This window comes from Pristiophorus japonicus, chromosome 14 (genome assembly GCF_044704955.1).
Source record: "Pristiophorus japonicus isolate sPriJap1 chromosome 14, sPriJap1.hap1, whole genome shotgun sequence".
NCBI lineage: Eukaryota > Metazoa > Chordata > Chondrichthyes > Pristiophoridae > Pristiophorus > Pristiophorus japonicus.
The window spans coordinates 173624268-173650638 of record NC_091990.1 but is presented as its reverse complement, the minus strand read 5'-3'; the positions used below and the strand labels follow the sequence as shown (position 1 = coordinate 173650638).

Here is a 26371-nt window from a genome sequence, read left to right as displayed (position 1 = left end):
AATTTCAAAGTGTGTGGTGGGCTGATTTCTTATGCGGAGGCAGTGGGAGGTGATGCCAATATTTGTGTCAGATATTCTGCTCAGTGGGCTTGGGGGAAGTTGAACTGGCATTTATAGCTAGTAGTGAGAGGGGGAGTCCATGACTTGTGCTTAATGGGGGGGAGGGGGAAAGGTGGGGGTATGTGTCACAATCACTGTTCAGTGTGTGTGGGGTGGGGGGGAATTGCAATAATTTGCATTCAGTGGAGGTGTTTGGGCCAACCACTGTTCACTGGGGTGAGGCCGAGATTGATCAGGAGAGAGAGAGAGATTGGGACGATCCCAGCTCACTATGAGGGCAGGTTCTCTGCTCACTTGGAAGGGGTTGGTGCCGTGTGGGGGGGGGGCAGAGAGCAGTGGCGGGCACTCAGTGAACTTTGTGGCGTCTCGAAGTCGCCGTCTGACTGACTGTCTCCGTTGCGCATTAGTTATAAACACAACAGTCAACCGCCTCGTTACCCCGAGCGCCCGCCTCGCCCTCCTGTACAGACAACACGGCTACATTGCAGGGCAATGTGTGGGTGTAGAGCAGGGCTGGTCCAGTCAGCACTGTGTATCTGGACTGCTGGTGCCCACCTTGCGTGTTTCATGGAGCAACTTCTGTTTTTTTAAAGAAAAGGGTCACCTGAAAGCAGGCAGCCCTGAGCTAAAGGACTATCATTCATAGGCAGTCCCTCGGGATCGAGGAAGACTTGCTTCCATTCTTAAAATGAGTCCTTAGGTGGCTGAACAGTCCCAATACGAGAGCCACAGTCCCTGTCACAGGTGGGACAGATAGTCGTTGAGGGTAAGGGTGGGTGGGACAGGTTTGCCTCACGCTCTTTCCGCTGCCTGTGCCTGATTTCTGCATGCTCTCAGCGATGAGACTTGAGGTGCTCAGCGCCCTCCCGGATGCACTTCCTCCACTTAGAGCGGTCTTTGGCCAGGGACTCCCAGGTGTCAGTGGGGATGTTGCACTTTATCAGGGAGGCTTTGAGGGTGTCCTTAAAACGTTTCTTCTGCCCACCTTTGGCTCATTTGCCGTGAAGGAGTTCCGACTAGAGCGCTTGCTTTGGGAGTCTCATGTCTGGCATGCGGACAGTGTGGCCTGCCCAGCGGAGCTGATAAAGTGTGGTCAGTGCTTCAATGCTGGGGATGTTGGCCTTAGCTAAAGCACTTGGGCACTGTCAGTGGGTGTCTGTTGCCGGTGGGGCAATGTCAGGGCAGTTAAAGGCAGCATTGGTTTGCAATCTGGGCAGGGAGTTTTCACGTGAGAGCCACTGCTTGCGATGGGTGTCGGTCTGCTTTAATTACATTCCTGTCTCGGGCTGTGAATTAATATCGTTACTGTCGGTCCAACACAAGTGCACCAAAAAGGCAACGTACCGCAGACGCTGGAAACACTCAGCAAGTTGGGCAACGTCTGTTGGGAAAGAAAAAGCGTGGATGGTTCAGGAGTAACACTTCATCAGAATCCCTTGTGATTGCGGTCTTCAAAATCCTTTAGACTGAAATACTAAAAAGCAAAAAGTGAGTATAGTGGGAAAATTAGACTTCATTCGGTCATTAATGGTGTTGCCCAGTTCATTTTTTGACGAGCATTTATTTAGATGTAGTATTTAGTGTAACTCACCACACACAAAGTCTCCCTGATAAAGTGCAACATCCCCACTGACACCTGAGAATCCCTGGCCAAAGACTGCCCTAAGTGGAGGAAGTGCATCCGGGAGGGCGCTGAGCACCTCGAGTCTCATCGCCGAGAGCATGCAGAAACCAAGCGCAGGCAACGGAAAGAGCGTGCAGTAAACCAGTCCCACCCACCCTTTCCCTCAACGACTATCTGCCCCACCTGTGACAGGGACAATGGCTCTCGTATTGGACTGTTCAGCCACCTAAGGACTCGTTAAGAGTGGAAGCAAGTCTTCCTCGACTCCGAGGGACTGCCTATGATGATGATAATGCAGTGTACAAAGAATTACTTACCACATCTGGCTGCCAGAGCCTGCCTTCAGGAATTCTGTTAGTTTTTTCAGCATTTAGCTGTGAGAAGGCAAATTACATTGGTCTCCACAGGATACTGTTTGATGCTCAAAATGCTCAGACTGCAGCAGATCACAGTGTTGCAGAGCACCACTTGCCGTAAAGCAGTTGTGCATTCAAACTGACTCACAAGCCTACTTTAGTGACAGGTGTGACCAACTGATCAAACAAATGCTTTGGAGGCTGGGGACACCAGGAAGGCAACAACAGCTTACATCTTGTATAGAGGCTTTTACGTAGAAAAATGTCCGTAAGCACTCGAGAGGTGTAATCAGGCAAAGTAGATGCTGAGCCAGAGGAGGAGATAATAGTTGGAGTAAGCAGAAACATGGTCACAGAGCTGGGTTTTCGGGAGCGGAGGTGGAAGGGTTGCAGGAGGAAATTGTAGAAGTGGGGCGTGTGGGGGTAGTGGTGGTGTGTACAAAAGGCAAGATTCGGAGGATTATGGGGGAATTGTAGATCTGAAGGAGGTTATGGGGTCAGGTGCTCTGCTCAGGGAAGAAAACACTGGTTCAGTCTGAGACAATGGTCGGGGAGGGGGATCGAATTAGAGGTGAGGTGACAGAGTTTGTAGTGGGGACCATTGATAATGGTTTGTCTTTATGTTTAATGATCGTGGCGGAGGTGCAGCAAATGGGGTACGGGGCCCAGAAGAGCCCAGGGCCCAGGGGCAGCACGGGCCAGCCCACACTACGATATGCAAGGGCCCAGCCCACACTGCGATATGTGCACGCACTCGGTCCGTGCAGCAGAGCAGGTCTCCAGTCGTCCTGGTTAACCCTTGTCACTGGATAAAGGCCTAGCTCTGTCAAGCCCGGCTGATGTGCAACGTTCATCACATGTTAAAAAAATCCACGCACAGGCATCTTCCACCCCTAGAGTTCAGGACTGGAATATCGGGTCCTTCATTGAAACATCTGCAAACTCATTCCTTTTGGTGTGGAAGCAAGTCATCCTCGTTCGAGGGACTGCCTATGATGGTGATGATGTCCACATCTATGTTCAGTCAGGGGGAGGGAGGGCAGTGTCTTTGCTCTACAAGTTGGAGGTGGGGTAGGTTTTCAATATTCTCTGCTTTGTGGGGGGAGTTCTGTTTTATTTTTTGCTCAGTGGGGTAGGGCTTTGGGCAGGATCACTGCTCATTTTACGGAGGGGGGGCAGGGGGGGTGCGGATAATCGAGCACTGGTCAATGTGGGGCAGGTAAGATTGCCACGATCTCTACTGAGTTGTGGAGAATGGGTTTCACACAATCTCTGCTTAATGCAGAGGGGCAGTAACTATGATGATTGATTTCTATAGAGCAGGGGCGGTCGGGGTGGGGGGGCGGTGGGAAGCTGGGGGGAGGGGGAAATGTCTAGTGTCTTTATTCAGGACCACCAATTTCTCAATTTGCACGTGCACTTTTGTCCATTTTCCAAAAATTCCACTTTGTCTTGTGCACTTGGTAAACATGCACCCATTATATAAGGGTGGGTGTTATGGCCGACAGCTCTTCTGACTGGGGGAGTGTCTTGTTCTAATTTCTGTTGTGTGTGGGGGAGGGAGACATAGGAACATAGGAACAGGAGGAGGCCATTCAGCACCTCGAGCCCGTTCCGCCATTCAATGAGATCATGGCTGATCTGCGACCTAACTCCATATACCCGCCTTTGGCCCAAATCGCTTAATACCTTTGGTTAACAAAAAGCTATTAGTCTCAGATTTTAAATTAACAATTGATCTGGCATCATTTGTAGTTTGCAGAAGAGAGTTCCAAACTTCTACCACCCTTTGTGTGTGGAAGTGTTTCCTAATTTTATTCCTGAAATGTCTGGCTCTAATTTTTAGACTATGCCCCCTAGTCCTAGAATCCCCAACCAGCAGAAATCGTTTCTCTCTGTCTACCCTATCTGTTCCCCTTAATATCCTGAAAACTTCGATCAGATCACCCCTTAACTTTCTAAATTCTAGAGCATACAACCCTAATTTGTGTAACCTCTTCTCGAAACTTAACCCTTGAAGTCTGGATATCATTCTGGTACACCTGCGCTGCACTCCCTCCAAGGCCAATATATCCTCCCTAAGGTGTGGTGCTCAGAACTGCTCACAGTGCTCCAGGTGTGGTCTAACCAGGGCTTTGTACAGCTGCAGCATAACTTCTACCCCCTTGTATTCTGGTCCTCTAGATATAAAGGCCAGCATTCCATTACCCTTTCTGATTATTTTCTGTACCTGTTCAGGACATTTTAATGTTCGATATACCTGGACCCCACAGTCTATTTGGACCGCCACTGTTTTTAGCTTTTCACCATTTAGAAAGTACCCTGTTCTATCCTTTAGGTCCAAACTGGATAACCTCACATTTGCCGACATTGAAATCCATCTGCCACAGTTTTGGCCATTCATTTAATCCATCGATATCCCTGTGTAATTTTATGCTTTCATCTACAATGCCACCTATCTTTGTGTCATCTGCAAATTTGGATATTGACTTTCTATGCCATCATCTAAGTCATTAATAAATATTGTGAATAGTTGAGGCCCCGACACAGATCCCTGCAGGATGCCACTAGTCACATGCTGCCAAATTGAGTACCTGCCCATTATCCCTACTCTCTGTCTCCTGCCGCTCAGCCAATGTCCTAACCAGGTCAATAATTAGCGCTCAATTCCAAGGGTTTCGACCTTAGTTAACAGTCTCTTATGTGGGACTTTATCAAATGCCTTCTGGAAGTCCATATAAATAATAGCCACAGATATTCCCCTGTCCACTACTTTAGTCATCTCTTCAAAAAATACAATCAAGTTTGTCAGGCATGGCCTATCTTTCACAATGTCTGCCCTTGTTGATAAGAGGCCACATTGTTCGCATGCCTGACACAAGACTCCCAAAGCAAGCGCTCTACTCGGAACTCCTTCACGGCACACAAGCCAAAGGTGGGCAGAGGAAACGTTTCAAGGACACCCTCAAAGCCTCCCTTGATAAAGTGCAACATCCCCACCGATACCTGGGGGTCCCTGGCCAAAGACCGCCCTATGTGGAGGAAGTGCATCCGGGAGGGCGCTGAGCACCTTGAGTCTCATCGCCGAGAGCATGCAGAAATCAAGTGCAGGTACGGAAAGAGCGTGCAACAAACCTGTCCCACCCACCCTTACCCTCAACGACTATCTGTCCCACCTGTGACAGGGACTGTGGTTCTCGTATTGGACTGTTCAGCCACCTAAGGACTCATTTTAAGAGTGGAAGCAAGTCTTCCCCAATTCCGAGGGACTGCCTATGATGATGATGATGATGACCTTTCACAAATGGGGGGAATGGGGTGCACTTCTTGGGGGAGGGGGGCATCAGCTTCAGGGGGTAGTGTGCACAGTGCTGCCTCATTTTGCAGTATTGTAATTTCTCCCTATTACTTTACTTTCGTCGGTATGGAGGACCTGCTCTCGCTTATATGTTTCCTGTGCCTAATTTCCTCTGCTTTAATTTTGTTAAATTTTCTTATTTGCTCAAGGCGACACTTCCACTCTCATCCAGAATTGCTCCCAAGTCTTGCATTTGCCGTCTTTGAGACTTGTTTCAGCCCATTTGGGGACGGAGATTCTAACAACCCAAGATTTATTATCACAAAATTTAAATTGTTCACATGTGCGGGCTAGTACATGCAGACCACCAAAGTTGTTCTGTACTATTGTCTGCCTACTTATGAGAAGCCACAATCGTGGCTTTTCTTTTTTTTTAAATACAAGCACACGAGGAGTATTGGAGGTAGTCTTGTGCGAAGCCTGTGTGGTGGCTGATGTGCAACGGTCACCACACGTTAAAATAAATCCACGCACAGGCATCTTCCACCCCTCGATTTCAGGACTGGAATCTCGGGTCCTTCGTTGAAACATCTGCAAACTCATTCCTTTTGATGTGGAATCAAGTCATCCTCGTTCGTTGGACCGCCTATGAAGATGATGATGTCACATAATGTTATGCACTGCCCCATTGTAATCACTGTTGTACTGTTACGCCACAGCACCATCTACAGGTGCCATACCGTTAGCATTCTGAGAGCACTTGTCATATTTCATATATAATAGATATTGGTTGAGGGAGGACTCTCCAGAGTTTGTCACCGATACGGGTACGAGACGTGACATCCAACACAGGAAAAATGTCGCCCCATGAGTCATCATTTCACAGCAAATAATTTGCAATACTGCAACGGAAATAGAGCTGGTCCCAGTTGCAGCACAGTAATGTAAATGCGGCACATCAGTTCCTGTGTAGAAATAGGTTTCTTGTCGGAAGGATGTCCTGACAGAATTGATAAAAGAGCAGATGCTTGTGCTCCAATAACTCAATATTGACAGAGTGTGAAACATTTTCCATTACAATAACAGACAAATGCTATTATTGACCTTACGGCAGCAGTTTATACAAAGTGCGAGAGAAACAAAAGGCCGGTTAGCTACTTCCCCATCTTTGAAGAATTTGAGGGTTCAAGATGCCAGAGTTGAGGATGTGTATTGAAAAGCAGTTAGGTTTCAAGTGCTTTTACTCAACAATTAGTTTGATATTGTGTGGTGTGGATGAGTCATTCATAATAGAGTAATATCAACTAAAGATGTGAAGTCGTTTTCCATCTACCTGCTTTGGTAAAACAGCAGTTTTCAACTGTTTTCTGTGTGAAGGACTTCCCGCAAATAGTCACACATTCCCAGCAACCTTCCTCCTGTCCCAACTTCCCAAAGTTGACTTCAGCTACCTGAATGAAACAGTACTATCATTGCAGAAAATGTTATATGTACAGCTGAAGTAAGTCAACAAATACAGAAACAAATTGATAACTTAATGGGCCCCCTAGGGCTCAGGGCTCAGAGTTTGAAACCCTATGTTATAAACATATACTAAGACTCAGCCTGTTAGTACGGGGTGCACTCCTTCAGTTTCGAACAGAAGATACAACCCTTTCGTCGCCTCCCCCAGTGACTGGCAATATTTCTGCTCCACCTTCCTTTCCTCACTTTCACTTGGGCACAGTTCCATGGGCAGTGGTCACTTTGGTACCCTGCCCAAGTGATTATTATTCAGGTACTTGACCATGAGTGCTGACAGACATGGAGTGCATCGCAATTGAGCCCAATCAATCCTGTCGATGTCCAGTTTTCACATTTGCTCAGTGCCATGGCAAAATTGGTGGCATCTCATCTCTAAATGGAAAGGCTGTGAGTTCAAGTTCTACTTCAGAACTTGGACACATATCTAGGCTGACACAGTACTGAAGGAGCTGTATTTTTGGAGGTATCACCATTTGTTTGAGATGTTAAACCAAAGTCCTATCTGCCTGTTCCAATGGTTTCGGTGGAATGTAAAGATCCTATGCCACTATTTGAAAGTTTATCTCCAAGTGTTCTGGCTTAACATTCCCCCCTTAAACCAAACCAGATTAATTGGGCAATCATTTTCATGCCTGGTTGTGGAATCGTGCTTTGTGCGAAGTGTCTGGATTTCAAAGTAGCTATTTATATGTGAAACTCTGAGCAATGTGATGAGACACTATATCAATGCAAAGCTTTTTCTATTTCTATTGCTTACTTGGAAGGATCCCAAACATATTTAGCCTGTGTTTTCCAAAGACACCTCAGGAAGAAATGTGGCATCTTCTTCCAAAATTGAAACATTAAGATTTCTCCAGCCACAGACTGGGAGGCTTCTATTGAGAAGGTGTGATATTTTGGGGTTCATTAAGTTTAGCACAGGCCAGATAGAAGTGAAAAAGAGCAGCTCCCCTCACTTATATCAAGCCCTTGATAAATGGCATTGGATGCTCTGTGTGACGAATGCTGTAGCTTGTTGAAAGTGGAGCCTATGACTATGCAGGAAACAGTTTGCAAAACATGAAACTCACCACTGTAACATGCCATTTTGATGCAAAATTGTGCTGCCTTAATATATAGAAAAAAATTAAGACTTGCATAATTTCTATGACACCTTTCACAATCTTAGGATGCCCCAAAACGCTTTACAACCAATTAAGTACTTTTGAATATGTTTCCCTAGTCTTCTTATATAATGGTAAGTACTGCAGGGAATCGAATACGGCCAGGGTGATCTCCTGGACTAGTTTCGATCGCCTGGATGGGTCGGAGAGGAATTTTCCCAGATTTTTTCTCCCTAAATTGTCCTGGGTTTTTGCCTCTCCCAGAAGATCACATTGCTCTGGTTGGGGTGGAGTGTAGAATGTGTCAGTGTAAGGGGTGTCGCAGTTGTGTGAGGTGGACTGGTTGGGCTGGGTGCTCTTTACCTTTCCACCATTGTTCATTTTCATAGGTTTATATGTAACCTTCAGGGCTGCTGACCGAGGGCCGTGCGGCTCTTTGTCGGCCGGCGTGGACACGATGGGCTGAAATCGCCTCATTCTGCACTGTAAATTTCTATGTTTCTATCCCCTTTTGTGAAAATAAACTTCACAATGGTTGTCATAACAAGATTTTTAGTTTAGATTTTCTGATCTATTTGAAATAACACTGGTGCTTAAAGTCATGCTGATTGGAAAATTTAGACCTTTGAGTGAAAGAGGGAAATAATGGTGTAACAGTGACGCAGGAACTTCTGAGGTAAATAACTTCCCAATGGACTTGTGGATGAATGCATTACCATCATGTTTATGAGTTGTGTAGATCTGGTGGCTGCCAAGCTCAGTCCTTGATCGTTGCAGAATGAGCTATTCTCATACAGGGATTTCAATTGGCCTCAGCACCCTGCACTCCCAGACAGAAATTGCACCCAGCTTTCTGCTATCCACTGATTGACCCCACTGCTAGAAAGTACTTGGGTGCGATACTGGAGGACTGCTAGCTCATATTGAACCATGCTCCATCATGAGTCAGAGCCTTGAAATTGGAAAAACACTTTATAGACTAGATCTTGTGATAATTCCTGTACTGTTGCACCACTGTATAATTACATTTATAGTAAGATGCAAGCCAGACGTGAATGAGAGTATTCACAAAGCCCTTTGAATGCACAGTACCATTTGAAGGCTAGTTGGTATGATTCTGAGTGAGGCCTGTCATCGGCAAAAAAGTACAGTTCACGTCCATGGCATTGACATCATACAAAGCACCGTGGCAACCGACCGATCTGAATGTAAAGATTACACAAGGAATTAGCAAAACATCTTGTTTCAATGATTTTCTTTTATAAAGCACACAGTGGCTGCAATGGAGAGACTCATGTTACAGTACATGGAGTCATTGAAGGACATTAAACTATACACAAGAGGAAACCACACTATTAATGTTTGCTTTCTTGCCAAGCCAAGCTGCTTGCTGGCAAGAAGTCTATAAGCTAATTAAAAGCAGGTTTTATTTTGCTGTGAAAAGCTGTTTCAGAGGCTTCCCATAAAAATTCAGTGTTAATTCTGTTGGGGTCTATTCTGTTTGCCACTTAGCATGGTTGCTACACTACTGATGTGCAAGGATGAGCCTTAGTGGCTCAACAATTGACACAGACCAATCTTGATCATTGCAGTACATTTGCAACATCATAAAAACAGGAAAATCGCCTATCTTTGCTACCTCCCCACTTGCTAAAATTGTAGAAGGCTTTTAAACAAAGGAAACCATGACAAGGCGGGGTAGTTCATCCATGCATCCTGTTACAAATGTGGGTTTGTTGTAGAAACCTCCTACGGTTCACTAGTGTCAGCCTCTCTCACAAGTGGATCAATGTGCCACAGTACAGCGAGACCTGGGGCTACTTGTGCATGAAACACAAAAGGATAGTATGCAGGTACAGCAAGTGATCAGGAAGGCCAATGGTATCTTGGCATTTATTGCAAAGGGGATGGAGTATAAAAGCAGGGAAGCCTTGCTACAGCGACACAGGGTATTGGTGAGGCCACACCTGGAATACTGCGTGCAGTTTTAGTTTTCATATTTACGAAAGGATATACTTGCTTTGGAGGCAGTTCAGAGTAGGTTCACCAGGTTGATTCCGGGGATGAGGGACGGTTGAGTAGGTTGGGCTTCTACTCATTGGAGTTCAGAAGAATGAGAGGCGATCTTATCGAAAAGTATAAGATTATGAGGGGGCTTGGCAAGGTGGATGCAGGGAGGATGTTTCCACTGATGGGGGAGACTAGAACAAGAGGGCATGATCTTAGAATAAGGGGCCGCCCATTTAAAACTGAGATGAGGAGGAATTTCTTCTCTCAGAGGGTTGTAAATCTGTGGAATTTGCTGCCTCAGAGAGCTTTGGAAGCTGAGACATTGAATAAATTTAAGACAGAAATAGACAATTTTTTAAATGGCATGGGGATAAGGGGTTATGGGGAGCAGGCAGGGAAGTGGAGCTGAGTCCATGATCAGATCAGTCATGATATTGAATGGCAGAGCAGGCTCAAAGGGCCGTATGGCCTACTCCTGTTCCTATTTCTTGTGTTCTTATGTTCTTATACCTCTTACTTACTGGATTAGACTCACACTGCCTAATATCATCTTGTACAATAGCGTAACCCAAAAGTATAACATTAGTACCAGTTTCTGATCTGATTTGTGCATTTGTAGTATGTTTGTACGTCTCCAATCTTCTTGAAGCCAGACCAAAAAAACACCTGGTAAAATGAGACCCGTTATGATTGTTTCTCACAATAATAGTTATGTTCAGACTCAATTCAATCAGTGCAACTTGCCCTTGCATAATAATACATGCTTCTCCACATCAATTGGTCATCTTAATTGACTTAAACAAAGTAACTTCTAATGACCTTCTTGCATGCTAAACCTTTGAGCCTGGCAACAGTCCGCCCTTGCAACTTTCTGTTTATCATCATCATCATAGGTGTCCCTTGAACGAGGATGACTTGCTTCCACATGAGTTCATAGATGTTAGTACCCGATATTCCAGTCCTGAACTCCAATTGAAGGGTAGAAGATGCCTGTGCATGGATTTTTTTAATGTGGGTTGGTCGTTGCACACCAGCCACCACGCGGGCTTGACAGAGCTAGGTCTTGGTTCCATCGCAAGGGTTAACCAGGACGACTGGAGACCTGCTCTGCTGCACGGACCTATTGTGCACACATATCGCAGTGTGGACTGGCCCGTGCTGCCCCTGGGCCCTCGGCTCTTCTGGGCCCCGTACGCTCATTTGTCGCACCTCCGCCACGATCTCTCGCCGCCCCTCTGCCGCAAAACACTCGCCACACCTTCGCCACGATCTCTCACTGCACCTCCGCACCGAACATTCGCCGAACCTCCGCCACGATCGCCCGCGAATGTCAGCCACGATCCCTTCCCGCTCCTCTGCTGTATCTGGGCCCTGCCAATGTTGCTGCCCATGCTCCAAACGGCGACCTGTGTCCTGATGATGTCAGCCAGTCGCCTACCTCGAAGCCGTCGTACACTTGGACAGGCTCGCGCTGGATATTGTAGTGGTACGCTCCAGCTCTTATTATTCCCAACCTGTGGAACTGGTCTCCCACAGGTCGGGGTGTCATGATGCACATACGGAGCAGGGAAACGCGCTCTCCCAGTGCGAGTATGTTGGTGTTTCTGTTTAATGACCTTGCTAACTGTCTGTTTTTTTATCTACCTGTGTTCACAACCATAGGGAGGACCTATGCCAGACAACTGCTGCCCATCACCCGGGACCAGGGACCTTGCAGCGCAATGGGTACGAGGTGCTTATTGATTCTTTTTTCAGTCTATGGAAAACGACGTCAAAGCCAAGGCTCATTAGCGTTTAAACTACGTTTCATCTCAGTAGTTTTTCTTTAAAAAAAATCTTGTGTAGGTTTATATTTTGTTTTAACACATGATGCTTAAATCTAACTCTTTGTTCACAATCCGCTCTGTGGAGCAGAAAACAATCCCAATGGTGATACTGCATGTGTTTAACGATTTTAACCCTGCCTGCCTCGTAAGAACAGGGAAAGTGGGGAATTAAATTTGCTGCACAGTGATTATTGCTCCGGAGATGAGGGGGTTGACTTATGAGGAAAGGTTGAGGAGTTTGGGCCTCTACTCATTGGAATTCAGAAGAATGAGAGGCGATCTTATTGAAACGAATAAGGTTATGAGGGGGCTTGACAAGGTGGATGCAGAGAGGATGTTTCCACTGATGGGGGAGACTAGAACTAGAGGGCATGATCTTAGAATAAGGGGCCGCCCATTTAAAACAGAGATGAGGAGGAATTTCTTCTCTCAGAAGATTGTAAATCTGTGGAATTCACTGCCTCAGAGATCTGTGGAAGCTGGGACATTGAATATATTTAAGACAGTAATGGACAGTTTCTTAAATGATAAGGGAATAAGGGGTTATGGGGAGCGGGCAGGGAAGTGGAGCTGAGTGTATGAGTGGATCAGCCATGATCTTATTGAATGGCGGAGCAGGCTCGAGGGGCCATATGGCCTTCTCCTGCTCCTATTTCTTATGTTCTTATGCTCTATTCCCATTGGCCACCATTTGAACCATGCAGTTTTGATGGTCAGCTGAGGTGCCACCAAAGCTAGGCGGGGGCCTCATGAATACATGAAAACCAGGGTTCTATGATGCAATTAGGACCCTGATGTCATTTTAATACAAAACCAGAGGCTTCCTGCCCAGCACCCACCCCGTCAGTAAAATCTCTCTGAGCCACTTAAAGGGACACACACCTGCAAGGAATTGGATCAGAGGTTCTCTGTGACTTTTTTTTATTCATTCATGGGATGTGGCATCGCTAGCATGACCAACATTTAATGCCCATCAATAATTGGCCTTAAGAAGGTAGTGAAACTCTTGAAACTCTTCAGTCCGTGTCGTGAAGATCTTCCCACAGTGATGTTAGGGAGGGAGTTCCAGGATTTTGATCCGCCGATAATGAAGGAGCGGTGATATATTTCCAAGTCAGGATGGTGTGTGACTTGGAGGGGAACTTGGAGGTGGTAGTGTTCCCATGCACCTGCTGCCCTTGTCCTGCTATGTGGTAGAGGTCGCAGTTTTGGGAGAAGAAGCCTTGGTGAGTTGCTGCAGTGCATCGTGTAAATGGTACACACTGCAGCCACGGTGCGCTGGTGGTGGAGGGAGTGAATGTTGAAGGTGGTGGATAGGGTGCCAATCAAGCGGGCTGCTTTGTCCTGGATGGTGCCGAGCTTCTTGAGTGTTGTTGGAGCTGCACTCATCCAGGCAAATGCCTTGTGGATGGTGGAATGGCTTTGGGGAGTCACTCACCGCAGAATACCCAGCCTCTGACCTGCTCTTGTAGCCACAGTATTTATGTGGACTGCCCTGACCTGTGTAAGAACATTACCACAGGTCGGGGCTATAAGTAGAGCTGGAGCACTGGGCCCTGGAACATCGTGGGCGGAGATGCGGCGAATGAGGGTACGGGACCCAGAAGAGGCGAGGGCCCAGGGGCAGCACGGACCAGCCCACACTGTGATATGTGTGCGCACTAGGTCCATGCAGCAGAGCAGGTCTCTAGTCATCCTGGTTAACCCTTGCCACTGGATAAAGGCCTAGCTCTGTCAAGCCTGTGTGGTGGCTGAAATGCAACAGTCGCCACACGTTAAAAAAAATTCACGCACAGGCATCTTCCACCCCCTTAACTGGAGTTCAGGACTGGAACATTGGGTCCTTCATTGAAGCACCTGTGAACTCTTGTGGAAGCAAGTCATCCTCGTTCGAGGAACCGCCTATGGTGATGATTTATGTGGCTGCTCCAGTTAAGTTTCTGGTCAATGGTAACCCCCAGGATGCTGATGTTGGAGGATTCAACAGTGATAATCCCGTTGAATGTCAAGGGAGGTGGTTAGACTCTCTCTTGTTGCAGTTGGTCATCGTCTGACACTTGTGTGGCGTGTATGTTACTTGCCACTTACCAGGAGAGTTTCCAGATTCCAGATTGCTTCATTGTGCCTTACTTACCCTCAGTTCTATCTGCTTATCATGGGTGTTATTATTGCCGGTTTCATTTTGATGGAGCAAGAGACGCTGCAGCAGTCTCAACAAAGAGCAACAGTGTGGCCTATCAGAAGGCAGCAGACGAGGAGGCTGCTTGTAAGAGGTCACACTCGGCACACATCACATACAGGCCAAGAGACACGTTCTTGGTCATATGTGAAGAGCAGAGATCAAGAGGCATCGCCAACCTCTGCGGCCTCCGGCAACAGGACCTGTGGCCTGCTGGGCCAAAGAACCATGCTTAGCCAATGGCTGTGAAAGTCACCACAGCCCTTAACTTCTCACCAGCGCTAACCAGTGCATCACTCTCCCCATTGATCACAACAGTCAACTGGAGGGAGCTCAGGGATTTGAAGCCTCCCTCACACTCGGAAACCATGGACAGCACACGTGTTGTCATCAGCGTACCAGAACACCAGCCAGCAACCTTCATGAATAGGAAGGGCTACCACTCGCTTCATGTCCAGTTAGTCGCCGATCACAAAAACAGCATCATGCAAGTTTGCACAAGGTACTCAGGCAGTTGTCAGGAGGCTTTTATCTTGTGCCACTCAATATCCGACCAGCCACCAATGTGACAGCATGGCTGCTGGGGGTTCAGGTGCCTGGTCAGGCCCGGGAGTCCCTTACTAATGCCCAAGAAAGAGTCTCCTATATTGTAGCAGTGTGCTACATCCTGCACAACCGTGCCACACAGAGACCTGCATTTGGAGGAGACGCAGCAACAGTAGTCCACATCGAACGAGAAAGACCAGAGTGAAGGCAAGGAAACAGCAGATCAATGAGTTAATTGCTCAGTGATCCCAGTAACCAGTTCATTCCCCTATTATATACAAATACGGAGATATACAAAGCTCCGCTGCATTACCCACATTGTCCGCATGCCAGACACGAGACTCCCAAAGCAAGCACTCTATTCGGAACTCCTTCACGGCAAGCGAACCTAAGGTGGGCAGAGGAAATGTTTCAAGGACACCCTCAAAGCCTCCCTGATAAACTGCAACATCCCCACTGACACCTGGGAGTCCCTGGCCAAAGACCGCCCTAAGTGGAGGAAGTGCATCCGGGAGGGCGCTGAGCACCTCGAGTCTCATCGCTGAGAGCATGCAGAAATCAAGCGCAGGCAGCGGAAGGAGCATGCAGCAAACCTGTCCCACCCACCCTTTCCCTCAAATGACTGTCTGTCCCACCTGTGACAGTGACTGTGGCTCTCCTATTGGACTGTTCAGCCACTTAAGAACTCATGTTAAGAGTGGAAGCAAGTCTTCCTCGATTCCGAGGGACTGCCGATGATGATGGCTCATATATTAAAGAATATTGAAAGTATTCAGCCAACCCAACTTCTATGACAATGACATATTGACAATGCAGACTAAGAAGCTGCTATTAATATATGTGAGTAAATGGAGTGTTGGCAAGTTATGTTGATAGAGGGGTAAGAAGGTGACCCCAATGTTTGATCAGGCACCTGAGCCCCTCCAGCAGCCATGCTGTCACATCGGTGGCTGGTCGGATATTGAGGGGATGGTTGAGTGCCGCAAGATAAAAGCCTCCTGACAACTGCCTGGATACCATGCGCAAACTTGCACGATGCTGTTTTTGTGATTGGAGGCAAGCTGGACCCCAAAGTGAGCCCATTTTTTGGAGGCCCAGAATGAGGTTCAAGAGCATCAATTTTACACCACAGACACCCAAGGTGGCCTGAGTATATATCTGACCCCAAATTGGGTTGGATGATTTCTCAGGCATCCCTGAAACAGGCATATGTTAACGAGGGGCCTAATGCATGTTTGAGATCCCCTCCTGGACAGTAGGCTGCCCTAAGTGGTGTAGGGGATCAGCTGATAAATCACGAACGGGGCGTATTTATGTTCTGAGGGACAGACGATCAGGAGAAGCGAGCGTTGGTGAATGGAAAATGCAACAAACTGAGGAAAAGGAAAGATGCTACAAAGGGAACAAGGAACAAGAGCAGGGAGAGAATAAATGTCCGCAGACATAAAGAGCCAATAAGTTGAGTTGTTCTTCTGATGGGTAAAATTGCTTTTCCACTTTATAATGCATTGTGAAAACCCAAAGATTGGAAAGGTTGGGCACATTTTTTCCTAATCCTTTACCAAATTTACAATGACCTTGCAGGCACTTTCCTTATCACCTTCTGCTGCGTGTTAATACTTCTCAGCCCTCCTCTCAATCATTACCCCTGGTCTGGTTGCTGTTGGTCCAAATGTCACGTCCCTGATGCCATTCTTCTGCCTTTCAGAGTATAAACAAGTCAGGCTTTGATGGAAAACAGCTCCAAAAGGAGTTGCTTTTCATTAGGAAAGAGTGTTTGTCAGCTCGAAAGTGGTTAGTATTAAATAAACAGGTGTTGAACTCAAAAACGAACAGTTGCCTAACTGCTGGATGTGTTTGTAGGCCCTCTGTAAGTGACAACGCTCTCGCCTGACTAAGGCGGTCGTCAAGTCATTTTTTTCCTCAAAAATATACTTTATTCATAAAATTTATCAAGATATGTTATACAGATGCGAAATCCAAAATCCGGAATGGTCCGGAATCCGGACACCGGGCCGATCCGCGGCGGGGTCGTCCAGAAACCGGAAAATGTTCTGAAATCCAGACTCCCTCGCCTCAGCGGCCCGACCTCCCCCTATCGTGGCTCGACCTCTGGCCGTCCAACCTCCCCCGGTCTCGTCTTGACTGACCTTCCCCGGCCTCGGCCCGACATCCAGTTGCCCGACCCCGCCTCGGCCTGGCCTCCCCTGATCTCCCCCGGCCTCAGCCCCTCCAGCGGCCCAAACGACCCTCCGCCAGCCTGACTGACCCCCCCCACCCCCCCCCCCAAACCGCACCCACCCCCCGCCCCGACCTCCGGCGGCCCGACTGACCGAACCCTCAACCAACCACACCCCCCCAACCGACACACCCCCGACCTACGACAGCCCGACCAACAGACACCCCCCCCGACCAACGCCCCCCCCCCACCCCACCCCCGACCGACCTCACCAACCTACCTACCTCGGCCCAGGCAAAGACGTTCCGAAATCCGGAAATACCCGGAATCCGGAATGGCCTCGGTCCCGAGGTTTCCGGATTTCGGATGTCACACCTGTATTACAATCCAAATATCACATTTCACGTAGCACAATACAGATTAAATGCAGAGCTTGCACTCCATTTACAGAACGATGACATGTACATTTATAGTAAACATTTTCTAAGACTTACAGCCCGATGGGTTTTTACACTGATCCGATCCCCTCGCTGTACAATAGCGGCCAGGCCTTGTCGAGGGATGTGATCGGGGCCCGGGAGAGGTGTGAGTTCAGGGCCCAGAAGAGGCGAGGGGCCCAGGGGCAGCACGGGCCCAGCCCACACTGCGATATGTGTGTGCACTAGGTCCATGCAGCAGAGCAGGTCTCCAGTCATCTTGGTTAATCCTTGCCACTGGACCAAGACCTAGCTCTGTCAAGCCCGTGTGGTGGCTGGAGTGCAACGGCCACCCCACGTTAAAAAAATCCACACACAGGCATCTTCCACCCTTCAGGATGTAGTTCGAGACCTGGAATATCAGGTCCTTCATTGAAACACCTGTGAACTCATCCCTTTTTGGTGTGGAAGCAAGTCATCCTCGTTTCGAGGGACTGCCTATGATGGTGATTATGATGGAATAGTTCAGATTTTGAAATTGCCTTTTTATGATGACTGAATAAATTAGTGATAGTTGATCATCAGGCTTGACTGGAAGCAACAAGCATTTATAATCTGCAAACTTTAGTAATTGTTTTCTCTTGATAATCACAGGTACGACTTCAGCTCCAAGTCGACCAATTCTGCCCTGGATGAGGATGAGGGCTTCAGCGACTGGACTCAGAGACGAGAGGAACGTCGGCAGAAACGCCGGGAGGAGCTGGGACAGACAGCGGAAGACCGCGTGGACGAATCACGAGGGGGGCGCACTTACGCTGTGAGGGACAGAAAGGGGCAGGAGGATCAGGAGGGGCCGGGGGTTGCTAAACTGAAAATGTGGCAGATTGAGGAGGAGGAAAGGAGGCGGAAACAAAGGAAGCAAAGAGACGAAGAGCAGGAGGAGGAAAGACGTCGGCAGAGAGAGCGTGAAAGAAAGCAAAGGGAGACGGAGGAGGTGGCAAGAGCTCAGAAAGACCGCGATGATCGAGAGAGATTGACGTATGTGAGAGAAGAGAAAGAGCAACTGGACCACGAGAAAACAGAAAAAGAGAGACGAAAAATGGAGGTGGAGAAGGTAAGGCAAGGGAATTATTCTTACAGGTTTTTGGTCTTCCTTAGATATTCTCTTGGGTACATCATCATCATAGGCAGTCCCTCGGAGTCGAGGAAGACTTGGTTCCACTCTTAAAATGAGTCCTTAGGTGGCTGAACAGTCCAATACAAGAACCACAGTCCCTGTCACAGGTGGGACAGACAGTCGTTGAGGGTAAGGGTGGGTGGGACTGGTTTGCCGCACGCTCCTTCCGCTGCCTGCGCTTGTTTTCTGCATGCTCTCGGCGACGAGACTCGAGGTGCTCAGCGCCCTCCCGGATGCACTTCCTCCACTTCGGGCAGTCTTTGGCCAGGGACTCCCAGGTGTCAGTGGGGATGTTGCACTTTATCAGGGAGACTTTGAGGATGTCCCTGTAATATTTCCTCTGCCCACCTTTGGCTCGTTTGCCGAGAAGGAGTTCTGAGTAGAGCACTTGCTTTGGGAGTCTCGTGTCTGGCATGTGAACGATGTGGCCTGCCCAGCAGAGCTGATCAAGTGTGGTCAGTGCTTCAATGCTGGGGATGTTGGCCTGGTCGAGGACGCTGATGTTGGTGTATCTGTCCTCCCAGGTGATTTGTAGGATCTTGCGGAGTGCAGTGGCGCTGATCACTCCAATAGTGGTTCGAGTGTCTTGTGCTCAGGGCTGCCTATACTGCCTAATATCTAATTATACGTGTACAATAGTGTAACCTGCGAGTGCAGCAATAAAACCCCCTTGTGTTCTGAACACAATATTGCGTGTTTTGCAAGTACCCTCCACGTGCACAGCCAAATATGAATTGTTAAGCAGCATTATTTTACAGGTAGAGTAACAGATGTAATCAAATCTCACCTGATTCAACTAATTACAAAACCTTCAGCAAAAACGAAGGAAATATAGAAAGATAATCTGTCACACTATCCCTGCTACTGGGCTTGCTTAACTTTACCCGGCCAGCAAGTGGGAGGGCTGCCACTCTGACTACTTCCCCATTCACTGATTCGCTAGCGGGCCTGTCAATCAAACCGACGATCTGACCTCCCCCTTGGTGGTCTCAAGACACCGGGGTTGAAATTCGGTCCGGCCGTTTTTGAGGCGGTGACACCGGCTGAGGGCTGATTTTAACGCCGGCCGGTAGGTGCCGCCTCAAACTGTGCAGAATTCAGTTTTGCCGCCCAAAGATGAGAGAGCAGCGCTAAAAGTGGCATGGCACACTCACCCTCGGGCGCCAACGGAGCGGCACCTCAGGAGGCCGACCGAATTTCCCCACGGCAGGATGCCTGCATGCGAGTTAATATATATATTTTTTTACGTTTCTGACACTCTCGCACACTTCCCCACTGGTCCCATTAATATCTAAATGCTAAAAAAAACATAGTGCGGCTAGATTTCCGGCCTTGCCGTGTCCGAACGTATTCCGTAAGGACTCGGCGAGGCCCCGCAAAAGCCGGTTTTCGGCGGGCAATGCGCTTGCACCAAAAACCGGCTTTTCTGATCTGTCAAGTTTTGGCTTCACAGCCTACTTTTACCAGCATAAGAGTTTTAAGGCATATAAAAATAAAATTTAAATGCACATTTATATGTTAAAAACCCTGTCCACAAAGGTAAGTTTATTTTAAAGCCGATTAAAACACTTTAAAAAAAAATCCAAAAAGTAGATATTTTTTCTAAAACATTTCATTAACTTTAATTTCAATTGATTTTAATTATGTGAGGTGTTTTTTAAAAAAGGTTATGTTGTGTTTAGCGTGTTTGTTTTTTTTCTCATTGATAACAATAAGAACTCGGGAGACAAGGAGTTCCCATCGCTGTCAATGAGAATACTACACCGTGATTGGTTGTCCAGACACACGTGACTCCCCCTTTCTTCATGCGAACCTGGAGGACAGGGCCTCGCTCCGAAGCGCGGGAAGGGAAGGCCTCCCACCGCAAACGCAGACACCTCTGGGACCACCTGGTCATTTCGTAAAAACTTCTCGTGTCGGAGGCGTTCATCCGAATTTCAGACCGAAACACTGACCTTGGTCCCTGGACGCTCCCGCCCCGATCCCCAAAGTCCCGCCGGCTTTCCCAGCCGGTACAGATGGCTGCCGGTAAGGCCACCGTACTCACCTAATTTCGGAGCGGCGGCGGCAATGGGGCATTGCACACTCGATGACGTCACCACGTGGGTGGCAGCAGAGCGCGCAGCGGTAGGTCTTGGCCCCGCCCCAACCGCCCAACTAAATTTAGCGAGAGCCCAGGAACCTGGTCGCGTCGATGGTAAGCATTTAGCCGCCCATTAGCCGGCTCGCTCCGGTGGGAACGGGCCGTGTAAGAAACCGATTTCGACCTCACTATCTTCTGCCAACCTCAAAATAAATAAGGACCCTCGTGATTTATTTAATCTGGGATGAACCAACTGTTCCCATTGTCTCCATGTCATCATCATCATCATAGGCGGTTCCTCGTAGCGAGGATGACTTGCTTCCACGTCAAAAAGGGATGAGTTCACAGGTGTTCCAATGAAAGACCTAATATTCCGGATCCGAAACTACATCCTGAAGGGTGGAAGATGCCTGTGCGTGGATTTTTTTAACGTGGGGTGGCCGTTGCACACCAGCCACCACACGGGCTTGACAGAGCTAGGTCTTGGTCCAGTGGCAAGGATTAACCAAGACGACTGGAGACCAGCTCTGCTGCACGGACCTAGTGCACACACATATCGCAGTGTGGGCTGGGCCTGTGCTGCCCCTGGGCCCTCGCCTCTTCTGGGCCCCGAACTCGCGCCTCTCCCGGGCCCCGATCACATCCCTCTACGAACTCTCGCCGCACCTTCGCCCCGACCTCGCCGCTCCTGCTGTATCTGCCCCCGCTCCAAATCAGCGACCTGGATCTGGGTGACGTCTCCATGTAACAAGTAAACGATGAGCTGTGGCACTCTGCTCTAACACACATCTTCAGTGCCTGTAGACTGTGTTTTTGTTTTGGAAATGTGCAAATTCACTTTGTTTAAAACATAACAATTAAATGTAGCTCATACCCAAATCTCTTCGGTGGAGACTATAAAAAAGATCAGAAACCTTGAGATGTCACACTTATGTATTATGAAAGTCAGGGGGGAACAAAATTCAGCCCTCCAAAAAGGCCTCTTACCGCTAGAACGCGGCGGCCAGGCAGTGGGGTCGAGCAGCTGCTGATTTCCGGTCCATTGGCCGCTGCCAGTGAAATTCAGCTCGGGGGGTTTTCTGGCAGTCCCCACTACCACCCTGCAGCTGCTGATCATCCTAAGTGCGTCATCGAAGGGCGCGCCACCGACCTCCCGCACCTCCACGGTACCCCTCCCGTGAAATTTAGCTCCAAAAATCATTAATCCGCTGCGTGATGCCCCCGACGGCTTTGTCTGTCGGTGCACCTCCCTTTCACTCTGTGAGCCATGGCAGTGCGGCGGCCCTTCACGGGGAGGGCGCACTGCCGCGGCCGCCAGTTTTTTATTTTGGCCGGCCGACTTCCCAATCGGCCGGACAATTATGGCCCTGGGTTTGGCTGGGGCCACCAACAGACAGCCTGGCAACCCCCCTCTTGGGTGCCAGGCTGCTGGCCCGGCCGAAACCCTCCCCGGTGGCCCAGTGGGCCAAAGCTAAATAATCGCTGGTACTCTCCCCTTTAAATGAGGGGAGGGACGTGGTGACGCACACACACGCACACTGACGTCAGCACCTGACTGACAGCAGCGGAGGCTCCGTTCCACCCCCACCTCCGCCTCTCTGGAGCATTTCCCGCCGCACTTCTGCCCCCCATTATGACCAGCTTCCGGTCCGCTCCCAAAAAATTGACAAGAGCCGAAAATCGATCCAGAGTCCACCTCGTCTGACGCGATGGTAAAAGCACTTAGAAAACGGCAGGTGCACCAGGTTTCTGGCGGGGGTGAATTTCTACCCCGGGGTATCGGAAATGAAATTTGTAAAAAGTGATTATTCCACAAATATTCCATCTCTATACCTGGAAATGTTACTGGGGTGTCAGTGATGAGGACTAGAATACGTCATCCATGTTGGCACCCAATGCCACATCAGGCATTCCCAGGCTAGGTGCACAGAAAAGCTCCCTTTAATCTGCCCCAAGAATGTACCTTAACTCAAATCTAAACAGGCGAACCCTGACTGCATCAGTTTGAAATTATCTATTTCTTACAACAGTTATCCATGTCAGTCCAATTGCTGCCTTAGTATTTGTGCTATATTCACAGAGCACAGCACACACAGCTTTCTATAAAGGCAGACAGCATCTCAGAAGTTCCGGAAGCTTCTGGTCAGCTGACTCATTTAGTTGCAGTAACACAATACGTCCACATCCACAGTGTGGAGCTACAACATTACAAGCTTACAGACAGCACAGTATTGTGGGAAGGTCCAGCCGTCGTCAAGGAGGAGAGACTGTCTGCCGCCGCTGGAGGTGTTCCGATCGCCACCGATCGCTCCTCCTCAACCGCGACCAAATCCTCCTCTCCTACGATGGTGGCTGGACTTCCTTCAGCGACGACTGGAGACTCTCTTTCACCAATGGTGACCTGGCCTCCTCTCCTCCTCCAGCACATGGTGAGTACCATGGCTGTGAGCCCCCCTGACCTTCCACTACAAACCCCAGCGGGCCACTGACCCTCCCAATGCCTGCCCCCAACCAAGCCTCGGACCATCTACCATCAAGGGCGCTACTCAGCGCTGAGCCTGTGGCCAACATCTCGCCGTAGGCAACTAGGCCCATACAGCAGTACCTGGTCAGTCTACTTGGACCCCCCTCTGCCATTGGATCAAGACCTTGCTCAACTAAGCCCGTGTGGTAGCCGGTGTGCAATGGCCACTCCACGTTAAAATCACTCACGCACAGGCATCTTCCACTCCGTTAACATGAAGCTCGGGGCATCTGTGACAGAGACTGTGGCTCCCATATTGGACTGTTCAGACACCTAAGAACTCATTTTAAGATTGGAAGCAAGTCTTCCTCAATTCCGAGGGACTGCCTATGATTGTGGGAGACAAGACAGACATGATACAAGGGATTGTACTGTTGTCAGGCGCAAACTGGAAACTGGTTTGACATTTTCCAAACTCAGTTCACTTTGACCATTATAGTCAACACAGAGAAAAGACTTTCAGTTAAGCACATTGAGATGTTTTCTATGTTAAAGGCACTATATAAATACAAGTTCTTCTTTCATCATTCTGGGTGGGATTCGAATCAGATTGTTGCGGTGATAAGACAGTGTGCTGACTCAGTGCCCCAGATCCAGAGGTTTAAATCCTCTACTCTTTTCTAATTCTACTAAAGGCTTGCCTATCTTTCAGTCTTTAGTTCTGAAGAAGGACTCAAACATTTTCTCTCCATAAACAATGCTTTACTTGCTGTGATTCTTCTGTTTTTATTTCCGATTTGCAGCACATACAGTTTTTCTTTGCTTTTTCTTTTTATTGTTCAGGAATGACTGTTGGTTCTGTAAGGTTGGCTCCAAGACCCTGTGGTTTGGCATTCTGCTTATTACCTGGAGCTCGGGGTGAACTGAATTAAAGTGTGAAGGATTAGACACTTTGCCAACTGTGAGCATGTGTTGATATTCACCGGCTGTCTCCCACCTGCATCAGAATCACTCTTTTGCTTCAGGAATGACTCCTTGTCCCAAAACACTGAGCCATTATAAATGCAATATTATTTCTTGATCTAATCTGTTTATACAACTGCGGCTTTACCTGGGTTCAACGTGTCGACACATTCACTAGACGGTTTAAAAACTTCCTGATTGTCTCTGCGGTATATTCACATGCAAGGAAGTTCCTGAGTCTTGCTGGCTCTTACTACACTGGAGGTCTAGTCTATCTGTGTCGGCCAGTGCAGAGCCTAAATTGCTGTTTCTGATTATTGCCTGTGATGTAGTTTTGGGTTTCTTCCAAAGCGCTCTACTCGGAACTTGTCGACGGCAAACGAGCCCAAGATGGGCAGAGGAAATGTTACAGGGACACCCTCAAAGCCTCCCTGATAAAGTGCAACATCCCCACCGACACCTGGGAGTCCCTGGCCAAAGACCACCCTAAGTGGAGGGAATGCATCCGGGAGGGCGCTGAGCACCTCGAGTCTCGTCGCCGAGAGCATGCAGAAATCAAACGCAGGCAGCGGAAAGAGCGTGCGGCAAACCAGACTCCCCACCCACCCTTTCCTTCAATCACTGTCTGTCCCACCTGTGACAGAGACTGTGGCTCTCGTATTGAACTGTTCAGACACCCAAGAACTCATGCTTAAGAGTGGAAGCAAGTCTTCCTCGATTCCAAGGGACTGCCTATGATGATGATGAGTTTTGGGTTTGGGAGAGGACCGAATGTTGGTAGATCCTTCCCAAATCTACCTGAGATTGTGAATGATAGTAAATTGATAAATGTGTTGGGCTGCATTTATCTAAGATCCCACTGGCTAAACAACAGTCCACAATTTGGCCTTAATTGTTTATCTCACTCAGCAATGCCACATGGTTGGTGTGGGAAATGGATCTGTCATGTAGTGGGTGCTGCTCTGAGGATGCTGTTAAACACGAGTTTATACCCTAACAGAGGGAGCTTTACTCTGTATTTGATGTGGTGATGCATAATGCTGATGTTGGGGAAGGAATAACTGGAAGAGTTCCAGACCCCCGGTACTGACTTCAATGAGTGGAACAATTCACCCACAAAAAACAATGGAATTTTGTTTTGAACCTAATTTCACAGCCTGCTTATTTTATTGTCTGCCATTCAGAGACCAAAAGAAAATGAGATTAAGCTGTCCCACATGGCCATGACATGGACCGAGCACAGCAGTTACGAGGAAGAAAATGATGTTGCTGCACAAGACAAAATGGCATCATACCATGGCTACAGAACAACCAAGACAATTCTGAGGTACGGTTCTGCAAGAACAACGCATTGTTTTGTGGTGCATCTTGGTAGAGCAAAATTACCTTTGACCTTTCACCTCTCCCTCAGTTCTGTTTACACCCTTTCTGCTTGTTAACCAAATTTAGATCAGATATTTTTCCAATTAGGGTGCTGTTACTTTGAAATCCATTTGTTCTGCTGTTGCTCACTGATGCCAGAAATACAAAGATGGACAACTTATGGAAATTATTATCTAATAATTAAAAACACATGCTTTCCGTCAGCCACAAGTGTCTCTCCTTTTGAATCATGTGTCATTTCCAACTGGGAATTTTACAGCTGCATTTTTACAGCAACTTGACCACAGTGAAAAGCAGTGATCTCAAATTGGTCAAATGGAGTTATTTGTGGAAAAAACAGATTTGACCCAATTTGGGTCTCTTCGAATCGGATACATTGCCCTTCAGTAAAAGTAAAATAACTTTGATCTATCATGGTGGTTGTTGCCAGCTGGGATAAATTTCAAAGTTTAGGAAGAGAAGAGTGTACCTGGCCAAAAGAAACCATTGAGGCCCATTTGTTCAGTCCCTAAGTTAAAAAAAACACCAAGTTTTGTGTATTTTCCCAAGCCCAACTGGTTTCAGTAAGTATACCTACTTTTTTATAATGTGCCATTTTATTGACAGGTGACCAAGGTGGATGCGTCCAATCTCCAATAGTCTATGTACAAATCCTTGGTGATTTAAAAACACTCTCTAACCTCTTGTACATCGGCTGTGTGATCCCTAAATTTAAAGATCAAGAACAAAGCTTTGCTGAATAGATAAGAACATAAGTGTTATATATGTAAACTGTTAAATACCTTGTCTAACCACCAGAGGGTTCATCCCCTGGAGTCCCAAGGGATCCCGCAATCCCTTGGGAGCACCTGTACATAAGGAGGCCTCACAGGCTGGAGAGGCACTCTGGAGACCTGTAAGAAAGGACTACGGTCACACTTTACTTTGAGCTCACAGTATCTGGTCAGACTCTTTGTTTAATACATAACAATAAGAAATAGGAGCAAGAGTTGGCCATACGGCCCTTTGAGCCTGCCCCACCATTCAGTAAGATCATGGCTGATCTGATCATGGACTCAGCTGCACTTTCCGCCCACTCCCCATAACCCCATATCCCCTTATCGTTTAATAAACTGTCTTTTTCTGTCTATTTCAGCTTCCACAGCTCTCTGAGCCAACGAATTCCACAGATTTACAACCC

At 48.0% G+C, this 26371-nt stretch overlaps 1 protein-coding gene across 2 annotated transcripts in view; it reads left to right on the top strand.

Annotated features, from left to right (window-relative positions):
• Nucleotides 1-26371, top strand: part of lsp1a (lymphocyte specific protein 1 a) — a 197957-nt gene that overhangs the window by 72618 nt on the left and 98968 nt on the right. The window contains exons 3-5 of one of the 2 annotated variants that reach the window (XM_070899864.1): nt 11638-11700; nt 17776-18235; nt 24993-25135. In XM_070899864.1, the coding sequence (XP_070755965.1) occupies nt 11638-11700; nt 17776-18235; nt 24993-25135 (666 nt within the window). Of the gene's footprint in view, nt 1-11637; nt 11708-17775; nt 18236-24992; nt 25136-26371 lie in introns of both variants that reach the window. The other variant, XM_070899865.1, reaches the window with a different exon arrangement.